The 19249-nt window shown below is 38.9% G+C and overlaps 1 protein-coding gene across 1 annotated transcript in view; it reads left to right on the top strand.

The window, feature by feature from the left end:
- LOC311054051 (uncharacterized protein) overlaps positions 1-18723 on the top strand; it is a gene marked incomplete at its 3' end in the record, with an annotated part of 82920 nt that extends 64197 nt beyond the window's left edge. The window contains exon 24 of the mRNA XM_084069931.1: positions 18713-18723. Within this exon, the coding sequence (XP_083926057.1) occupies positions 18713-18723 (11 nt within the window). The remainder of the gene's footprint in view (positions 1-18712) is intronic.
- Positions 18724-19249: the final 526 nt, after the last annotated feature.

Raw genomic sequence — 19249 nt, 5'->3', positions numbered from 1 at the left:
AAGGTTGAAGACCCCTGATCTATGTTTATAATAGTTACTGTTACAATTATGATGTGTGTGTGTGTGTGTGTGTGTGTGTGTGTGTGTGTGTGTGTGTGTGTGTGTGTGTGTGTTGCTGTTCTATCCTACTGACTCACCTACCAGTGAGGAGCCTCCACCGGAAGGACCTAGAGCCTTCATCGTCCTAACTCCTCCCTCCCAACACTCCCCGCTTACAGGCTCCGCCCCCAGCCCATAGGAGTACATACAGTGATGAACACGGGTCAGATGTGTTGGTGTAGAGGCCGTGGATTCAAACCCCCAGCCTGCATGGTGGTGGACAGGTACTTTACCACTGCACCACCCGAGCATTGGATTAAAGGTGCGGTCACATCGAACTTTAAATCAGCCATTATGCTTTGTAATCAAAACAGAGCATTTTTTTTGTGGAAATCTGTGTATGGTAACAAACCACTCCGCTCCCATTGAGAAGTATTGGCAGAATTTTGTTTCGGTGTGACCACATCCTAAACGGGTATTTCATTTCTAGGGTCTGGGGTCATTTTAACGTCTAGTGCTTTAGTGTTGCACCCCAGACAGTTTATATTTGGTTGATTCAATATCAAGCAAGAAAAACTAAACTATGAACAAAAAAATCTAAATGACAGAAGTAAGCAGATTTTGAGCTAAATTATTTTAGCACGATTCCAATTATTGGCAATACATTTATTTGCAATGTGGGGAGATGGAGAGGGAGAGCAAGGAGAAAAAAAATCATGTCAAAGAGAACTTAAAAAACATCAAGATATCTACTCCTTACGCTGTGAAAGTGGTGACGGGTCCACTTGGTTTCATTTTACCCTCAAGAGTTAAACTATTGTTAAACATCTGCATTCTGCATTATACTTAATTAAAAGACATCTACACAATTAGAGAATGTTGAAGAATTGTTATTTTTGATCAACGTTTGCCTGTTGTCTCTCCTATTGGTACCAACATCAATACAGCATGGATGGAATTGTGGACAAAATCTTATCCCAACGATAACATATTCTAAGTTTTGGGTCTGAGAGTCTCAGGTCCGTGGCTCAAATGCTGAATAAATAATGGACCTTGAGGGAGGGGTTTGGGGGCTATAGGTTATGACATACAGGGGCCAGTTTTGAATTGCAGCCTCTTGAAGGTACACTCCTTCACTACTTTTGGTAGGGCATTCCACATTTTTGTTGCATAGCAACTGTTATCTGTTCCGAAGTGACGAAAACATATGAATGTGCTTCTGTTCATGTCAGGTAGGCTGTTGTTTTTTTAATTGTAAGTGTTTGAATATCATCTTGTCGTCTTTCATACTTCCTTAATACGTCCTCGACTGAAACTCACTCTGTTTCACGTGCCCGCACACTCCTCGGTATAGGCGGTAGCTCAGCCTCTAGTCTTTAGTAGAAATAAAACTACACTTTCGCTACTCACCAAATGTTTTGGTGAGTAGCGAAGGTGTAGTTTTTAATTACCCGCTTGCCCCAAATGTTAACTAGGTGTAATGTATTAGTCCATATTGTTCAATAAAGAAGTGTTTTAATACCGTCTGTGGCCGATTCTGTCGGAAGTTCCCAATGGGCGGTAGTGACGGGGCGCATCCGGAATTACACTCAATGTTAACAAGAAGTAAACGAGGGGCGGGGGAAAGACAGACAGGATTAAAACACTAATTTATTGAAAAATATGGACTATTACAATGCACAACTACTCCGTAGGGTGAGTTAACATTTGGGGCAAGCGGGTAAGTCACCTTATATTTTGTATGTGTGCATGTTTGGAGAAATAACAGGCTTTGGAGGTGACAATCCAGTGGAAACTGGGGTGGGGGGGGGGTGGTCGCTAAGACTTGTAGATTGAAAATATAATAATAAAAGTGCTATCATTATTATTATATAAATATATGTTATACTGTTACTGTAACATGAATTATAGGCTATACATTTTGGGGCTTTATTGAATAAATTAAAAAAATGTAATGTGCAAAATGGGTAGGACTAATGGAAACACTTGCCGAATAGGTTTTGATGTAGAAAGCATTATAACTAACATAACATGGCCTAATATTTGTATTATCATTTGTATGAAGTAGGCCTGCGTGAGTAGAAGCCACGTCCGTTTTAATGCACATCCACATAAAGTGGACTGACCCTGGTATAATCCGCAAGTACTTCCATGACGGAGAGCAAAAAAAAGAAAGTCACTTGCACCTGTTGTAGTCCACAGGTATGTCTAAGGAGGAGCAAGAAAGGTCAGAGAGGTCAGCTGGACAGTACTGCATATTGTCAGGCTGCTGAACAAGGCTCATGCCTCATTCAGCAGTCTGACAGCAGCCGGATTAAAACTGCACCAGAACCTGGTGGTGGAACTCTTGATACTGCGGTAGGGCCCCTTGCCCGCTCGCGGTCGTTGTAGGGTTTTGAACAGTTTGTGACTTGGGTGGTACTTGTCCTTGATGATGCGCTTGGCTTTGACCACACACCGCTTTTTGTACAGTTCCTGGAGCGCTGGGAGATCGCCTCCCATTATAGGCTCTGCTGATCGTACTACTCGCTGTAGGCTGATGTTTTCTCGGGCAGTTACAAATGTTCGTTCAAAAGAAAAGTGTACTTTTTAAAATAGCCAAAGTATAATACAATGGTTATAGCTCACATCAAGTGACATAGATGCGTTCCCATATTGAATGGGTTAATAAACAGAAATGTATATGTAATGTATTTTCATGTCGGGATACCAATTTTATCCAATCAGGATAGAGAACTCAGTCAGGACTGGATACAGATTAAACACGTGAAATTGTAAGTGATGACACAAAGAAATGAGCTCAATGAAACTTCAAGAGATGAGGAGAGACTGAGATAAACGGATATATGCAGAGAAGGAGACAGAGAGACAGGTTTATGCAGAGAGAGAGGGAGAGACAGGTATATGCAGAGAGAGACGGGGGGAGAGAGAGAGACAGATATAGGCAGTGAAGGAGACAGAGAGACATTATGCAGAGAGAGAGAGAACAGAGTTGGGAGAAATGTGTTGCTGATGAAGTAAAGTAACATTCAGTTCATATCTTAACTTATGGATAATACAATATTGTGTGATGAGGTTTTGTTTGGTGGTTTGTGAGCAGCAGAAGAATCCTTTGAGGAGTTTTATACAGTTTACAGCAGTGGTTCTCAAACTTTTCAAGCCCCGACCCCCCCAACATAATCATATTTGAACTGGAGACCCCCCCCCCCCCCCAAATAATCAAATTTGAACTGTAGACCCCCCCCCCAAAAAAAATAAAATAAAAATAAAATAATCATATTTACACTGCGGACCCCCCCCAAAATAATCACATTTGAACTGTAGACCCCCCCCCCCCCCCCCCCCCCGCCCAAAAAAAAAACATATTTAAACTGGGACCCCCCCACCCAAATAATCAAATTTGAACTGGGACCCCCCCCCCCCCCCCCAAAAAAAAAAAAACATATTTGAACTGCCCCCCCTCCCCCAAAATGATCATAATACTACTTTAATCCCTCCTACTTTCTGCCTCTATAAAACTATTCACAGAGCCTCTGTCTCTCTTTTCCCTTCGTCCTTCATGAAGAGAGGTGGGTGTCACATCATGTTCTATACTTCTATGTAATGAAATCATTCAGTAGGGTATAATTATATTATATAATGTTGTTACACCCATATGATACGAGGATATATCAGCAGGCAAACGTCATTCTGAATCCAAAATATATCATGTGTGTGAATCGAGCAGATCCAAGGAAAATTCTATGTATAATGTTGATTGTATAGTTGATTATATTGTTGGTCGATCGCACGTTGAATTCACAAGAAAAAGAGGGTTGTTGTGGACAAACTTCTAAATAAAACCTGTGTCGACTAATCCTGATACGAGGAGAAGATGACGATAAAGTTTGAGACTCGCTCTGTCAAACTTTTTTAACAACAATGGGCAGGCCCCCAATAGTAGCCATCTTTAAACCGTGTGTGTGTGTGTGTGTGTGTGTGTGTGTGTGTGTGTGTGTGTGTGTGTGTGTGTGTGTGTGTGTGTGTGTGTGTGTGTGTGTGTGTGTGTGTGTGTGTGTGTGAAAAACATTACAGCCACATCTGGTTGTTAGGCAAGAGAGGGATAGAGAGAGAGAGGAAGAAGGAGGGCCTGGAAAACTACTTTCGTCACCACAACCCCAGCCATCCGTTAACTCTTCAGTGAGTGCAGAGAGGAAGAAAGAGAAGAAAATGGGTCTTTAATGGCAGCAGAATGTGTGGAGTTCATTAATGTGGACATGGTAGCAGTAGACTATAGGATACAGCACATACAGTACAGAGTTCATTAATGTGGACATGGTAGCAGTAGACTATAGGATACAGCACAGACAGTACAGAGTTCATTAATGTGGACATGGTAGCAGTAGACTATAGGATACAGCAGAGACAGTACAGAGTTCATTAATGTGGACATGGTAGCAGTAGACTATAGGATACAGCACAGACAGTACAGAGTTCATTAATGTGGACATGGTAGCAGTATAATAGGATACAGCACAGACAGTACAGAGGCGATCTGCCTGACGATATGCCAGGAAATATTCTTCATTCTCTGTCTCTCTCTATCCCTCCCTCCCTCCCTCCCTCCCTCTAGAACAAAGTGACGTCTTTAAAGTATCTGTCAGTAAGGATGTAGTATTTTGCTCTGAAGGAGAAGAAAAGGCGATTAGACTTAAATCAGGAAGGCTCATGGTCCGATTAGGTTTTTAGAGCCACGAATAAAGGCGACTACGTCCTGTACAACAAAGCTCAGAGGATCATCACAAACACAGGTTGCAGTATTTTCACTTGTTAAACATTGTACTTAAGTACAGTAGTTGAGTAAATGTACTTATTTACTTTCCACCACTGCCCACATCCGTTTTTTTCAGATCCCCCACCTCCTTCAAATACTATCAGAGACACAGCTGTGTAACACAGCCTCAACCTTCTCTTAAGTTGGCCAAATATTTCACTTTTATCTAATTACAGTCAACACAGAAAAGGAAACGGTCTGTGCGTACATGTTGAAACACATTTACAGTGAAGACAGTAGAGAGCATCAGGGAAATAAAATGTTCTATTAACATGAGTCAATGAGTAAATATCTTTAAAATATATATTTTAAAGATATTTAAAATATATATTTTTTTTCTGGTCTGTTTGCATGCCTGATCTGTTCATGTTTAGAATGTCATACATTGGCTCTTTATCAAGTTGTTTTTTGAATGACTGAAGTTACCAGGCTAATATGTAATAATATAGAGCCACACATCTGGGTGTCATTCTGCCTTTGTTCATGACAGGTTATTTAATTTCATATTATTTGTAAAATTCCTACTTCCTCAAAGGAGAGAGGAGTTGAATCATTGAAACTATGAATGTGTCTCTTTGTTCCAACAGGGTTTTATCAACACACACAGACATCAACACTTCACTCCAACAGACACTGACTGGCTGTTAGACAAACATCACAAACAACTACACAATTGCTCCAGCTACCAGGTAACTTTATTTTACTGCTCATGAGTCAAACAATGTAGAGTCTTGTACTGTACTGCCTTGCTCATGAGTAGCAACCCTCCAAGAACAAAATAAAACAATAGGAGCACGGCTCAAAAGTATTATGTGAAGAGAAAACACTTTAAAGTCTTTTCATTGTTTTATTTTCCTCACCCGGAGGAACAACCAACATGTTGTGACTCTTCTGGCTGAGTGGAAACACATGAGGTTTCTTTGAAACAGCCATTTTGTTTGAGCTCTATGTGTGTGTGTGTGTGTGTGTGTGTGTGTGTGTGTGTGTGTGTGTGTGTGTGTGTGTGTGTTGTTCATTGTGTCAGTCCTATAGAGTGACACACGGTAACATTATATCCGTGAAACCACTAAATACAAAACCACTGACGTGGCCCGAGTGCCGTGCTACGAGCTTGTAGATCTGCTATTTTTGAAAAATCTTGAACACATTTGTGCAGATCATTGAATATATATATTTTTAAGCGGACATTTGTCAAATATTTTGTCCCCCAGAAGCAAAGATTGGAGTTACAAATGTTTGCTCAAAAAATTTCACGATTTCTCAAAAATAGCATATACAAGCTCTTAGCCACGTTAAGAGCTTGTAGATCTTGTCACGGTGCGAGGCAGAGCAGAATGTGGGACCCAAGTGCAGGATGAGGCAGAGGCAGAACGGTCGATTCACTCTGAATCAACTTTGTTTGCGTTTGTTTATGTGCTAAAAGAGTGACTTTGAGAGATGTTTCACCGTACAATGTAAGTCAATCTTACAGCATATTTTGAATCATCAATTTCTAATCACTAGAGCAATTATTTTAGATTTCTTTTCCACCTTTGGTGTTGGTAAGGTAACTACTAAACCCAAACCTCTACTAAAGTGGTCTTGCCTTTTAAAACCTTTCTCCCTAGATACATCGCAATTTATCATATCTTTTATTATTCATAGTTGTCATTCCTTGTTAGGTTTAATTATTAAACACTTACTCAGTCCATATATACTTGTCAGGCTGTGATCTTGTAGATCTGCTATTTCCTCTTATTTTTTAAACATTTGGAAGATTTGGGAACATGTTGGACAGTTTTTGCCTATAATGACTTATTCTATGCTTGTATTATTCTACTAAACAGCCTATAAAAAGACATAAAAGCAAGGGAGGTTTTCACTATATGGCACTGGGTGATCAGCCAGCCTTGGAAAATGGCTACAGTATGTGATGGTGTACTCGAAAAGGTTGCAGATGCCCCTGCTGTAGATGAAGGGAGCTGTGTGTGTGTGTGTGTGTGTGTGTGTGTGTGGTAAATGGTGCATTTATATAGCACTTCTATCCGAAGCGCTTTACATTGATTGTGCCATTAACCCATTCACACACACATTCATACACCGATGGCGGAAGAAACCATGCAAGGCACCAACCTGCTCATCGGGAGCAATTAGGGGTTCAGCGTCTTGCTCAAGGACACTTCGACACTAACTCTAGGGGAGCGCCCCAGCCCGGGATCGAACTGGGAACCTTGCGGTTTTCCAGTTCACTCTACCCGGCCACTCTAACCCTGAGCCACTGCATGTTACACTGTGTGTTAATAGCATTTATATGAATACTACACTGTTTCCCCTGTGATTATAGTTACAACTATGAGCCTTCTACAGAAAGTACATTTGCTCACTCTGCAGGTCTATTTACAAATCACAGTAGTAGTGATAGATTGCTTTATCATTTTACAAACACCTTAGGCTCAGATCACACATTGGAATAAGATAGACACAGACACAGCGGAGATCTCCTTCACTTTTTACTTGCCGCAAGGAGTAAATGTACAGCTTGACCTGAATCATTTCCTAAAGTACAATCACTTTACATTGATATTTATACAGACATGAGAAGGAGAGACAGAGAAGCACAGCAGGGAGGCGTGACTAAAGTACTTAAAAGTATCAGAAACAAGGAGGTACTTAGAAAGTACCTAAAGTAATAAGTACAAAAAGTAATCCATACCAGAGTGGTTGAGGCACTTGAACATTGAAATAGGCACACCTGATTGGTGCAGAGCTATACAGAGTATTTTGGTTTAGGACCCATAAGAGATAACAGTGGAATGCCAAACACTGTAACTCACAGAAGCTTTGTAACAATAACAAACCACCTAATATACCGTGTTTGGCTCCTGCAGACACACATAGGAAAAATGAATACACATTAACCCAATTACTTTATGTCAGCATACTAAACTTAAAAATCGGTTCCTACAAGTAGACAAACCATGTCCTACCTCACCTGTTGGTGTCCTGTCAGAGTAACTATTTCTAAATAGAGCCATGTATGACTCTGTCCACTAACCACACCTCCAGCTATTTGTGTTCTCTTCTTGTCATGTATAAAGGAGGCACAGATCTGACAATCAGGAGGTTGCATTTGCATGAGGCAGTCTATGAGAGCTCTCGTATTGTATAATAAATACGTTGATTCATTCCACTCTACCCTCTGTTGGAATGATTTCCTTTATACTGAAGTAGGGTTTATATTTTCCATTACAGTGTGTGTGTGTGTGTGTGTGTGTGTGTGTGTGTGTGTGTGTGTGTGTGTGTGTGTGTGTGTGTGTGTGTGTGTGTGTGTGTGAATGGCAGTAGTATTATGCCAGGGGAGGGCAGGGCATACATAATGAATTGCATGCACACAACTCTATGCGAAGCGAAGCCTAACTTGTTGGAGACCCAGACAGACAAACAGCTTGGAGACACAGACAGCCACGTATAATATATGTAAGCCAGGTAAAGGCCAATATAAAAAGGCAAAAAAAAAGGCTGCTGGAGTGATCAGCATACTTGCCAAGACTTCGCCCATGAATGAATTATTATTGTAATAGATAACTTCCCGTGGATTCTACTTTGAAGGGATACGGTTACTAAGAAATGTCCACTGGATGTTTGTTAACATTTTGTAGCAATGGAAATGAAAGGGGTTAGCTTGCCAGTAACCACTAGCTAGATAACTACATTTCAGTTGATACTAGAATATGAAAAACAGAACTATGCCTTTAAACATAATCTCTTTTTTTTTTAATATATATATACTTTATTTTTTCATATGGGCACCACAGTGAGTAGTCATATGACTACCAAGACAACACAGATTACAACAATTGGGACAACGCAGAAAAAAAAAAAAAAAAAAAGGCAAAAAAAAACAAAACAAAAAAAAAACAGAAAAATAAAAACAAAAAAACAAATAAGGCACCAAACTAACACAAAGTAGACATCATTAACAGAAAAAAAGGAAATAAAACTAAAACAAGACAAAAAAAGAAAAAAGAAGAGATAATACAAAAAACAAGGTACAGAGGCACATAGAAACTAACCCATGTTCAAGTTCATATTCTTTTATTTTTTCTCCTGCTAAAAAGATCAGAGCAAAACGATCGTTAATTAAGTCAGTCCTTCATCAAGTGCCTGATAGTAGACCAGTACTATGTTAAAAGTGCTCCCCCATTTGGTTGTTGACTCTTCCTCTTATATTTCCAATAGTATCCTATATGCTTTTAGTTAGGCTGAGGTGCTAAGTTCTCATAGTTTACATTATAGTCACCCCCCCGTCCACACCCACACTTTCCATGTAGAGCTCCCATTTAGCCCACAGGGTAGTACTTTTACTAAGATTTCCTCTGATTTTATATGTTAACTGCTCCATTACTTTTATTTTTTCCATTAGTTCCCTCCATTTCTGTACACTAGGGCTTAGTTTCTGAAGCCAGTTTTTAGTTATAAGTTTGAGGGACGTTAGTCTTAATATTTTAGTAAGGTACTTGTCTTCAGTTCTGTCTATCCCCTTTGGTATTTTACCCAACAGGATATATTCATGACTGATAGTTACCTTTATTTTCAGAACTCGTGTTATTTCCGTACCAATATTGTCCCAGTACTTTTTCAAGACAGGACAAAACCAGAAGATATGACTGTAGTTGGCATGATTTTCTCCACAGTCTCTCCAACATTTTGGTGTTGCTGATCTTTTAAATTTTGCTAATTGGACTGGTGTAAGAAAATATCTCATTTGGCATTTCCATGCATATTCTCGCCAGAACTGAGATGCTGTTGTCTTGTGTAAGGATATGCTTATATTTCCCCATTCAATTTCAGACACGGTTAAATCTAGTTCTTCTTGCCATCTTATTTTTTCTCTCAATTCTTCTGGTTTGTTCTGCCTATCCAAGATGTTATATAAAGCCGAGATTTGGTGTTTGACACTCTCACACTTATAATTTTTAACCAGGAACTGTGTCATGGGATGAAAATCTGTAATACTTTTCTTCTGTCTGGTACTTTTCTCGATATAGCTTCTAACTTGCAAATATCTAAAAAAAATGAGAGTGTGGTAGATCGTAGTCTCTTTTAAGTGACTCGAAGCTTATGATTCCTTTATGATCTATAAATTGCCCAAATATCCTCAATCCCTTTTGATTCCAAGTCTTGAAAGTATGGTCATCTTTATTTGGAGCGAAGTCAGGATCTTCCTTTATTTCTCTTAGTAGCAGCATTTCATTATGAATCTTAAGGTCATTCCTGACTCTGTCCCAAACTGTAAGTGTATTTCTAAGCCATATGTTTTTTATATTTTGTTTTGGGATTTTTGTAAGGAAAGGGAGGAGCTTCTCCATATCTTTACATTCAGCTAATTCTATAGACCTCCATTTCACCTGTATCTCCTCATTTAGCCATGTTTGTATTGTCTGTATTTGGGCTGCATAGTAATAATTCTGCAAGCTAGGGAGAGCCAGCCCTCCCTTCCTTTTTGCTAATTTTAGTGTTTTCATCTTGACCCTTGGTTTTTTACTATCCCAGATAAATTTAAGAAGCATTCGGTCCCAGCTCTTGAAAACAGTTGGGCTCACATACAAGGGAAGTGCATTAAACAGAAATAGAAATCTAGGAAGTACATTCATTCTTATAGTATCGACCCTTCCCATTAGTGACAAAGGGACTAAGCTCCATCTGTTCAAGTCTTGTTTTATTTTAGTTTCTAACTTATCATAGTTAAATTTATACAAAAGATGCATGTTCCTAGGTACTTCTATTCCAAGATATTTAACTTTTTCTCTGTCCCATTTCCATGGGTATTCCTTTTTAAACTCTGCGGGTACAGGTGTTCCCAAACTGATTGCTTCACATTTTTGCGTGTTCAATTTGTATCCTGATACTGTGCTATATTCTTTAATGCTCTTCATTAGTGCTGGGAGAGTGCTGTCTAATTTTGTCAAGTATAGGATAACATCATCTGCGTATAAGGCCAGTTTGTTCTGTAGACCTCCAGTTTCTACCCCCTCTATTTCCTTGTTTCTCCTAATACTTGCTGCTAATGGTTCAATACATAAAGTGTAGATTAGTGGAGAAAGCGGGTCCCCTTGTTTTGTGCCTCTTCTAATATCCAACGGGCTTGATAGTGTTCCATTTACTCTGACCTGAGCTTTTGATGTACTGTACATAGTCTGCAGCCATGAGATAAAAATGTTGCTAAAGCCGAAGCTTCTACAGGTCTCAAAAATAAAGGTCCAAGACACTCTATCGAAAGCTTTTTCTGCGTCTAGAGTAAGTATAAGAGCCTGTTTATCTTTTTTTTGTATATGCTGTATTATATTCAGTGTACGTCTAACATTATCTGATAGTTGTCTGTTTGTGATAAATCCTGTCTGGTCTAGATTTATAATGTCGGGCATGACTTTTGCTAGCCTGTTTGCTATTATACTGCTCAGCAGTTTTTGATCCACATTTAGTAGAGTTATAGGCCTATATCCTTCGACCTGCGATGGGTCTTTACCCTCCTTGTGTATTACTGTTATTATCGAATTGCTCCATGTATCTGCCCATATCCCATGTGTTAAGGCCCAGTTGAAAGCATTGTATAGAATAGGAGCAAGTTGTACTTTAAACTCTTTGAAAAATTCTCCTGTGAAGCCATCACTGCCTGGGCTCTTGTCTGTCTTTAATCTCTGGATCCCTTTAGATATTTCATCCATACTGATTGACTCGGTGAGGCTTTCATCCTGTGATTCAGTCACTTGTGGCAAATGTAAACGTTGCAAATAGTCTCTTAACTGTTCATGGGTTTTCTCTTCTTCTTTGTTATACAGCCGTTTATAGTATTCAGCGAATTCTTCTGCGATCTCTTGTTTACCTGTTACCAACTTATTTGTAACATTATTCTTAATACATACAATATTCGATTTTGTCTGTTGTTTTTTCAATTTGTAAGAGAGTATTTTTTAATGATTTTGATCCTCCATCGTAATATTTTTGTTTAATGAAGACCAGATCTCGTTCCACCCTCTCAGTCAACAGACCATCTAATTCCTTTCTTATTTTTTTTAATTCTATCATATCCTTTCGCTCCCCTTTTGCTTTATGCTGTCGTTCTAAGTTCTTTATTTTTAGCTCCAGATTTACCACTTTTTTCTCCCTTTCCTTTTTCTTCCGTGATGAAAAGCAGATAATTTCTCCTCTTGTGACAGCTTTCAGGCCTTCCCAAATGATTACTGGGTTGACTTCTCCTGTATCATTAATTTCTAAATAATCTTCGATTACCGTTTTTATTTTAATTTTAAAATCTGTCATTTGTAGTAAAGAATTGTTAAGTCTCCACAAAGTTCTATTTTTTTCTCTTCCAATGTCTATTGTTAATGATATTAAAGAATGATCTGAAAGGGTGATCTGATGTATCTTACAATTTTGTACTCTGAACATGTCATTTTTAGAAATAAAAAAGTTGTCCAATCTTGAATATTTATCATAAGACTTTGCATAGTAGGTATAGTCCCTCACTGTAGGGTTTAAAGTTCTCCAAACGTCTACAATTCCAATCTCTGTTATTGCTCTTCTCAATATTCTAGCAGCGGGTTCACCGCTGTGCCGTTTATTACCCTGTGAATCAGATTTAGCGTCCATAATAAGATTTAGATCTCCTGCTGTTATTGTTATTCCTTTACTTTGGGAGGCTATTATGTCCAATATTTTTTTTACTAGGTCTGTTCCTTCTTCTGGGGGATTATACACATTTATCAAGGAGACCATAATATTGTCAATTTTTCCAATAACCATAACATATCTCCCTTCTTTATCCGATGACACATGTTCTACCTGAAGTGCACAGTGGGGCCATATTAAAATTGCGACTCCTCTTCTTGATGATCTGTGTGATGAGTGGAAAACTTGACGTGATATCATTTTACCTAGTTTATCATGTTCAATCTGATTTAAGTGGGTTTCCTGTAGGAAAGCTATGTCCCCCCTTTTTTTAATTGTTGTAAGATCTTTTTTCGTTTAATAGAGTTATTAAGGCCATTTACATGATATGAAATCATTTTTAGAGGTTTCATTGGTAACTGTCAAAGAGATTTCTTACTATCCTAAGCACCACCAGCATACCTATTGAGCTACTTTGGTTCTTTGACAATTTTGCAGTCATTACCTTTTGAGTCAACAACCATGTGACAAACAATAAAACGTGCACCCAGAAAAACAGTAAAACACCCCTCAATCGCTCCCATAGGTAGCAAACTCTACTAGTTGCTTAAGTGATTCATGTCTATTTTTAGGAATCTTGGGCGTGCCAAAAAGGTGGCCCAAATTTGGGTGGAAGACCCCATGCTGTAATCTAATGTCATGAGTGTTGCCCCCCTTTTAGAACCCCCCACTTCTGCCGTCGTCTATCTTAAATTAAATTAAAGAGTTAGATAAACAGTTATTTCCTTGAGAGACAAAAAAGCACCTGATCATTCAGATACATTACAGGGAAGTAAGTGAAAACAGCTTATATTTTTAAGTCCCTTAAAGTTGACAATCAGTCAACACTTAAATAAGGTTAATTAGTAAGTCAAATAAAATTTCCTTCCCTATAAGGGCGTATAACTTAATGGGCAAGACAAAAACTAGTATATGTTTCGCGATTGGAAGACTTTAATTAGCAGAAGTATTGTAATTCCCCATTATATTGACTTTAAGTGTAGAAAGAAAAGAGAGAAAAAAAGAATGGGAAAGAAAGATTTTTTTTTTATTAAAACTAAAATAATAACATCTAATATCATGTATATTTGTTGTCCTTGATTAAGAAAAAAAGAAGAGAAACTCATATCTTGGTCCTAAGCAGTTTTAATTATAGCTAGGCTATGTTTCCTCCCCATATCCTATGGATTAGAAACAGAGATAAAATAGATCCCAGCTGGGCACAATAAATATTGCCATTTGATGTAGATAATAGTAAATAAAAACTGGTAGCGAATAATTAATTGTAGTACTAACAAATACATATTAATCTTACTGCTATAGTAATTAATCTCCCTTCCTGCAATAATGTAATATGCTCTCTAGTGCAATATGTATTGTTTACCTTTTGTACTATTTTATTTCAGGGAGAACTTTTCACAGAGGGAAAACAACAAAATGAACCTTAGGCCTACATGATAGTAATATTGAGTAAATGATAATAATAAGGGAAAACAAAAATACAATATATACATATAAATACTGACAAATATGTATGAACGTCCATGATAGTAAATGTTCTTCACCTTTCCTGTAATGATTAATGTCGCCTAACCTACATTTTGTTTCAAATGAGGCGCACATACAGAAGAAAGTGCAAATAAACAATGAACAGTAATAATAGTCCAAAACATTTACTTAATTTCGTCCGTTTTTCAATTTCACTTTCAATAAGACTAAGGCTCCATCATAATGCTGAATAGTAATTAATACCACTTGCAATTATATTGAGTACATTACGGGGAAAAAACAAATCTGACGTTAATAATAGTGATGAGAAGTATATATTAATCCTGACGGTTGACTAAATATTAACAGAAGATAGTAATGATAATAATAATAGTCAGTAAAAAAAATGTCCATAATAGTGAGTAAATAGACAAGAAAACTAATAATGAAAAATAATAACAAAATATAGCTGCAAGCAGCGATAATACGGGGCCAGTGAGAGAGAGACAGACAGACAGACATGGAAACTGGAGAGAGAGAGAGAGAGATGGAAACTGGAGAGAGAGAGAGAGAGAGAGAGAGAGAGAGAGAGAGAGAGAGCCATGGAAACGGAATAGATTGAAGAGAGACATGGAAACGGAATAGATTGATGAGAGAGAGAGAGATGGAAACAGAATGGATAGATTAGACATCTCAACCTATTGCCATTAACAGGAATCGAACTCTCAACCTTCGGACTAGGATAAGGATAATTCCTTTTAACAGGTTGTTCATGAAAGTCCTTGTGGTCTTGTTTCCAATGAGAACCTGTGAGCAATTAGGGGTTAAGAGTCTTGCTCAGGGACAAATTTCATTTCATCGACGCATATGCTGGGATGGCCTGGAATCGAACCTGGGGAAACCAGGGCCTCTGGTTCCCTAGGCGTGCTCACTAACCACCCAGCTATGGCCGCCCCATGATAGGCTAATAGGCTGCAACACTACCTATAGTGCTATAGCTTTGTCCAGGCTGATGTTGTCTGTTGAAGATCATAAACTCTTGCCTTCTGTCATGAACCAAGCCAACACTAAGATCACTTGTTCACAAACCATTTACCAATAGAGAAATTGTATGTCTCCTCGCTACCGAAAACAGTGAAAGCAGCCGATCTACAAGCTCAGAAACACGTTGCTATCTGAAAAGTTTTGAGATTGTAGATCGGCTATTTTCAGAATGAAGTATGTCATACATTGAGAAATCGTACTCTCAAATAAGCATTTCAGGTTATCTTTACCATTTGCACATGTATTCATTGATACAGTCATGTTGTTTGCAATTCAACTTAAATTAAGTCTGCATCAAGTGAGGCTTGAACTGGCGACCTTGAGATTGTGAGGCACTCATTTAAGGGAGACGCCATTGGACCAACAGACAAGGAACTATGAAAAAGGAGATTACACAGATGATACAGTTTCACGCAAATAGCTGAAAAATCCTGGGTTTAAGTGTTTTTCAAACTGCTCAAAATTGCGGACAATCTACGGGCGGAGCTTACTGGTCAAAGCGATAGATGTGTTCCTCATGAGTCAAGGCACATGTGTAAGCAAGTTTCACGACTTTCGGCCAAACGAGGCATGACTTATGCCTGTTTAAAGTCTGCCTTTTCAAAAAATTGCTATAGCGCCCCCTTTTGGCCAATTGGAGTAAGATTGGTTTCAGTGATATTTGGAATGACCCTGTACATTTCTGCAAAGTTTCAAAGAAATGTGAGTCTGCATGTATGTTTTAGGCACAGATGAATAATTTTCATAAAACTGTAATAGTTAAAATCTATCTCCTCCTGGGATTTTTGAGCAATCTGCACGAAACGTTTAACACTTGAACTTTGGACCTCTGCCTACAAAAAATTCCAACGGATTTTCCATAAGTGAAAAAATGCAGAAGTTATGAGCCAATGGCTGTTTTTCATATAATTCAAAATGGTGGGCGATCTAAAGGTCAGAGGTCAAAAGTCAGACCACGAAAGTTGTCGGGCATGAAGAGACGCATGTGTGTATCGAAGTTTCATGGTTGTAGGTCAAACAGGGCATGAGTTGTACCTGTTCAAAGTTGGCACTTTCAATTGAGTGCTATAGCGCCACCCTTTGACGAATGAGTGTGAGAATTATTTCTTGGTAGTTTTTCATGAGCATCTACCATATGGCCGAGTTTCGTAAAAAGCGTATGCACGGTTAAGCCAGAACTGGCAAAAACAAGTATTTTTCAAACTGCTCAAAATTGCGGAAAATCTAAGGGCGGAGCTTAATGGTCAAATCGATACGTGTGTTCCTCATGAGTCAAGGCACATGTGTAAGCAAGTTTCACGACTTTCGGCCAAACGAGGCATGACTTATGCCTGTCTAAAGTCTGCCTTTAAAAAAAATTGCTATAGCGCCCCCTTTTGGCCAATTGGAGTAAGATTGGTTTCAGTGATATTTGGAATGACCCAGTACATTTCTGCAAAGTTTCAAAGAAATGTGAGTCTGCATGTATGTTTTAGGCACAGATGAATAATGTTCATAAAACTGTAATAGTTAAAATCTATCTCCTCCTGGGATTTTTGAGCAATCTGCACGAAACGTTTCACACTTGAACTTTGGACCTCTGCCTACAAAAAATTCCAACGGATTTTCCATAAGTGAAAAAATGCAGAAGTTAGGAGCCAATGACTGTTTTTCATATAATTCAAAATGGTGGGAGATCTAAAGGTCAGAGGTCAAAAGTCAGAGGGTGAAAGTTGTTCAGCATGAGGAGACACATATGTGTATCCAAGTTTCATGGCTCTAGGTCAAACAGGGCATGAGTTGTACCTGTTCAATGTTGGCATTTTCAATTGAGTGCTATAGCGCCACCTTTTGACGAAAGATTGTGAGAATTATTTTTTGATCGTTTTTCATGACCATCTACCATATGGCCGAGTTTCGTAAAAAGCGACTGCACGGTTCAGCCAGAACTGCGAAAAGTGGCAGAAGAAGAAGTGACAGAATACTGCCAATAACAATACGGTTCCAGAGCAGAGCTCTGGCCCCGTAATAAATCCTAATTATAACGAAAACAGTAATTATAGTACTTACAAAAAAAAGCTGCTAGTAATATTAAGTAGTCACCATTCCTGTAGTAATTTAAATTCTCTCTAGTAATCCATTCTTTATTGTTTAATAATTGTTTTGTTTTTCTTTTTCTTTTCAGAGGGAACTTTTTATAGACGGAAAATAGTAAAAGTAAAATTTAGGATTAAGCCTTCAAAATAATAATAATAATAATAATGATAATAATAACAAGTAAATGAAAATAATAACGAAAAAAATAATAATAATAATGCTGAACGAAAAATAGTGCAACGAAAATAATAGATAATAATAATAGTCCAAAACATTTACTTAATTTCTTCCATTGTTCAATTTTCTTTCAATAAACCTGCATGGCTGTCGATTTCAGAGTCCATTTGCCCGAAAGCTATGGGCCCATATCAGATTGAAATACAGTCTGTCTTTTAAATTCGTACCTTTAATTCCCTCAGGAGATCAGTCATTGTCTGTTCTTCTCCGCTGTGCGTTTGTTTTCTCATGAAAGGAGTTGATTTCGCATCGCTTTGCCTCGCTGCTGCTGGTGGTAGATCTTTTACGATTCCTTGCTCGGTGAGTTGTTTTGCTGCCTCCTCAGGTGTCTCGTAAATCGTAGGCTCCCCTTCTCCAAACACCTTCAATTTCGCTGGGTTGAGGATATGCGACTTTATGTTTTTATCTTTCAGTTGTTTCCTTATCGGTGCATACAGACTTCTTTCCTTTTGTACGGACGCTGAATAGTCTCTATCGAAGTAGATTCGGTCCTCTCCAAGTGTAATCTCTTTCTTTGCCCAGGCGGTTTGTAGCACTCTCTGGCGAGTATGCCATTGTAGGAAGCGCACCACTATGGATCGCGGTGATGCGTCTTTGTTTGTAGACTTCTTTAAAGGGACTCGATGTGCTGCTGTTATTAATAGCTGCTCGGGTGTGATCTCCAGCTTCTCAATTAAAAGTGTTTTAATGAAACCCTCCATATCATCCCCCTCAAGTCCTTCTTTCACTTGATAGACTCTTATATTATTTTGACGTGATTTTTGCTCCAAATAATCCAATTTCTCCCGTGTTGTTTTGTCTTCTTTTAGTAGGTGTTTTAATACCTTATTTGTCGTCATCTCCCGTTCTTCCAAGTCATTTATCCTCTGCTCAGCTTCTGTAAGCTTGTTTGTAGTCTCCTGTAGGTCGGAGCGGATTTCTTTAATGTCCTTCCGCAGCTCCTTTGTTTCAGCTGAGAAGGTTTCAAAGTCTGATCTCAGTTCACTTATTTGCTTTGAAATATCACCCTTCAATTCATCCAGCATTTCTCTGAGGCTCTGTTCTAGGCTTTTATCAGCCGCGCCTGCCATTGCGTCTTCTGGCGATTTGTTTGTAGCGTGCGCTTTGCGTTTTGCCTTTTCTTTCTTTATAAACTCTTGCGTAATCGCTCCTGAGCGCAGGTTCATTCCTTGAGGATAACTCTTTTCGATTCAAAGCATATTTCTAAATTATTACTCGTAGATTCACGGCATTTAGGGGTTTGTAAGAGGACGCTCACGCCACTCGATCACGCATGCTGCCTGCCGGAAGCCTCCTCATGTTTTTAAACATAATCTCTACCCTTTGCAGAATCAGCGTAGCCAATTGGCTGACCTTGGTGAACCTGTGGTCAATTCAGGTTATCTTAGTCGTGCTCGGATATGCCAAGTCATATCCAAAGTCCCTCGTCATGACATGCTCTTAATCACGGGAGACCTGAACGCGAAAGTTGGAGAGGATAATACCAACTACGAAAGGGCCATGGGAAAACACGAATGTGGTGTTATGAATAACAATGGTGTCTTGCAGACTTCTGTTTAAACAGTAATTGCATCATTGGAGGTACCATCTTCCCCCACAAGACAATTCATAAGCTCACATGGAGGTCACCGGATGGCAGATCTTTCAACCAGATCGACCATATCATCAACAATGGGAAATGGCGTCGGTCACTCACAGATGTGAGAGCTTTCCGTGGGGCCGACATTTTCAGCGGGTGCAATACGTTAGTCCGACAGCGCATTCCTCCGACAGTGCAGTGCTCCGACATTAAACAGTAAACCCGAACCAAACCCGCACCCTAACCCTAACCGCACGCGGATGCCACATAGTCGGAGAAAAGGTCTG

This window comes from Gymnoscopelus microlampas (assembly GCF_963454915.1).
Source record: "Gymnoscopelus microlampas genome assembly, chromosome: 10".
In the NCBI taxonomy this organism is placed as follows: domain Eukaryota; kingdom Metazoa; phylum Chordata; class Actinopteri; order Myctophiformes; family Myctophidae; genus Gymnoscopelus; species Gymnoscopelus microlampas.
This window is presented reverse-complemented; position numbering and strand designations above follow the sequence as displayed.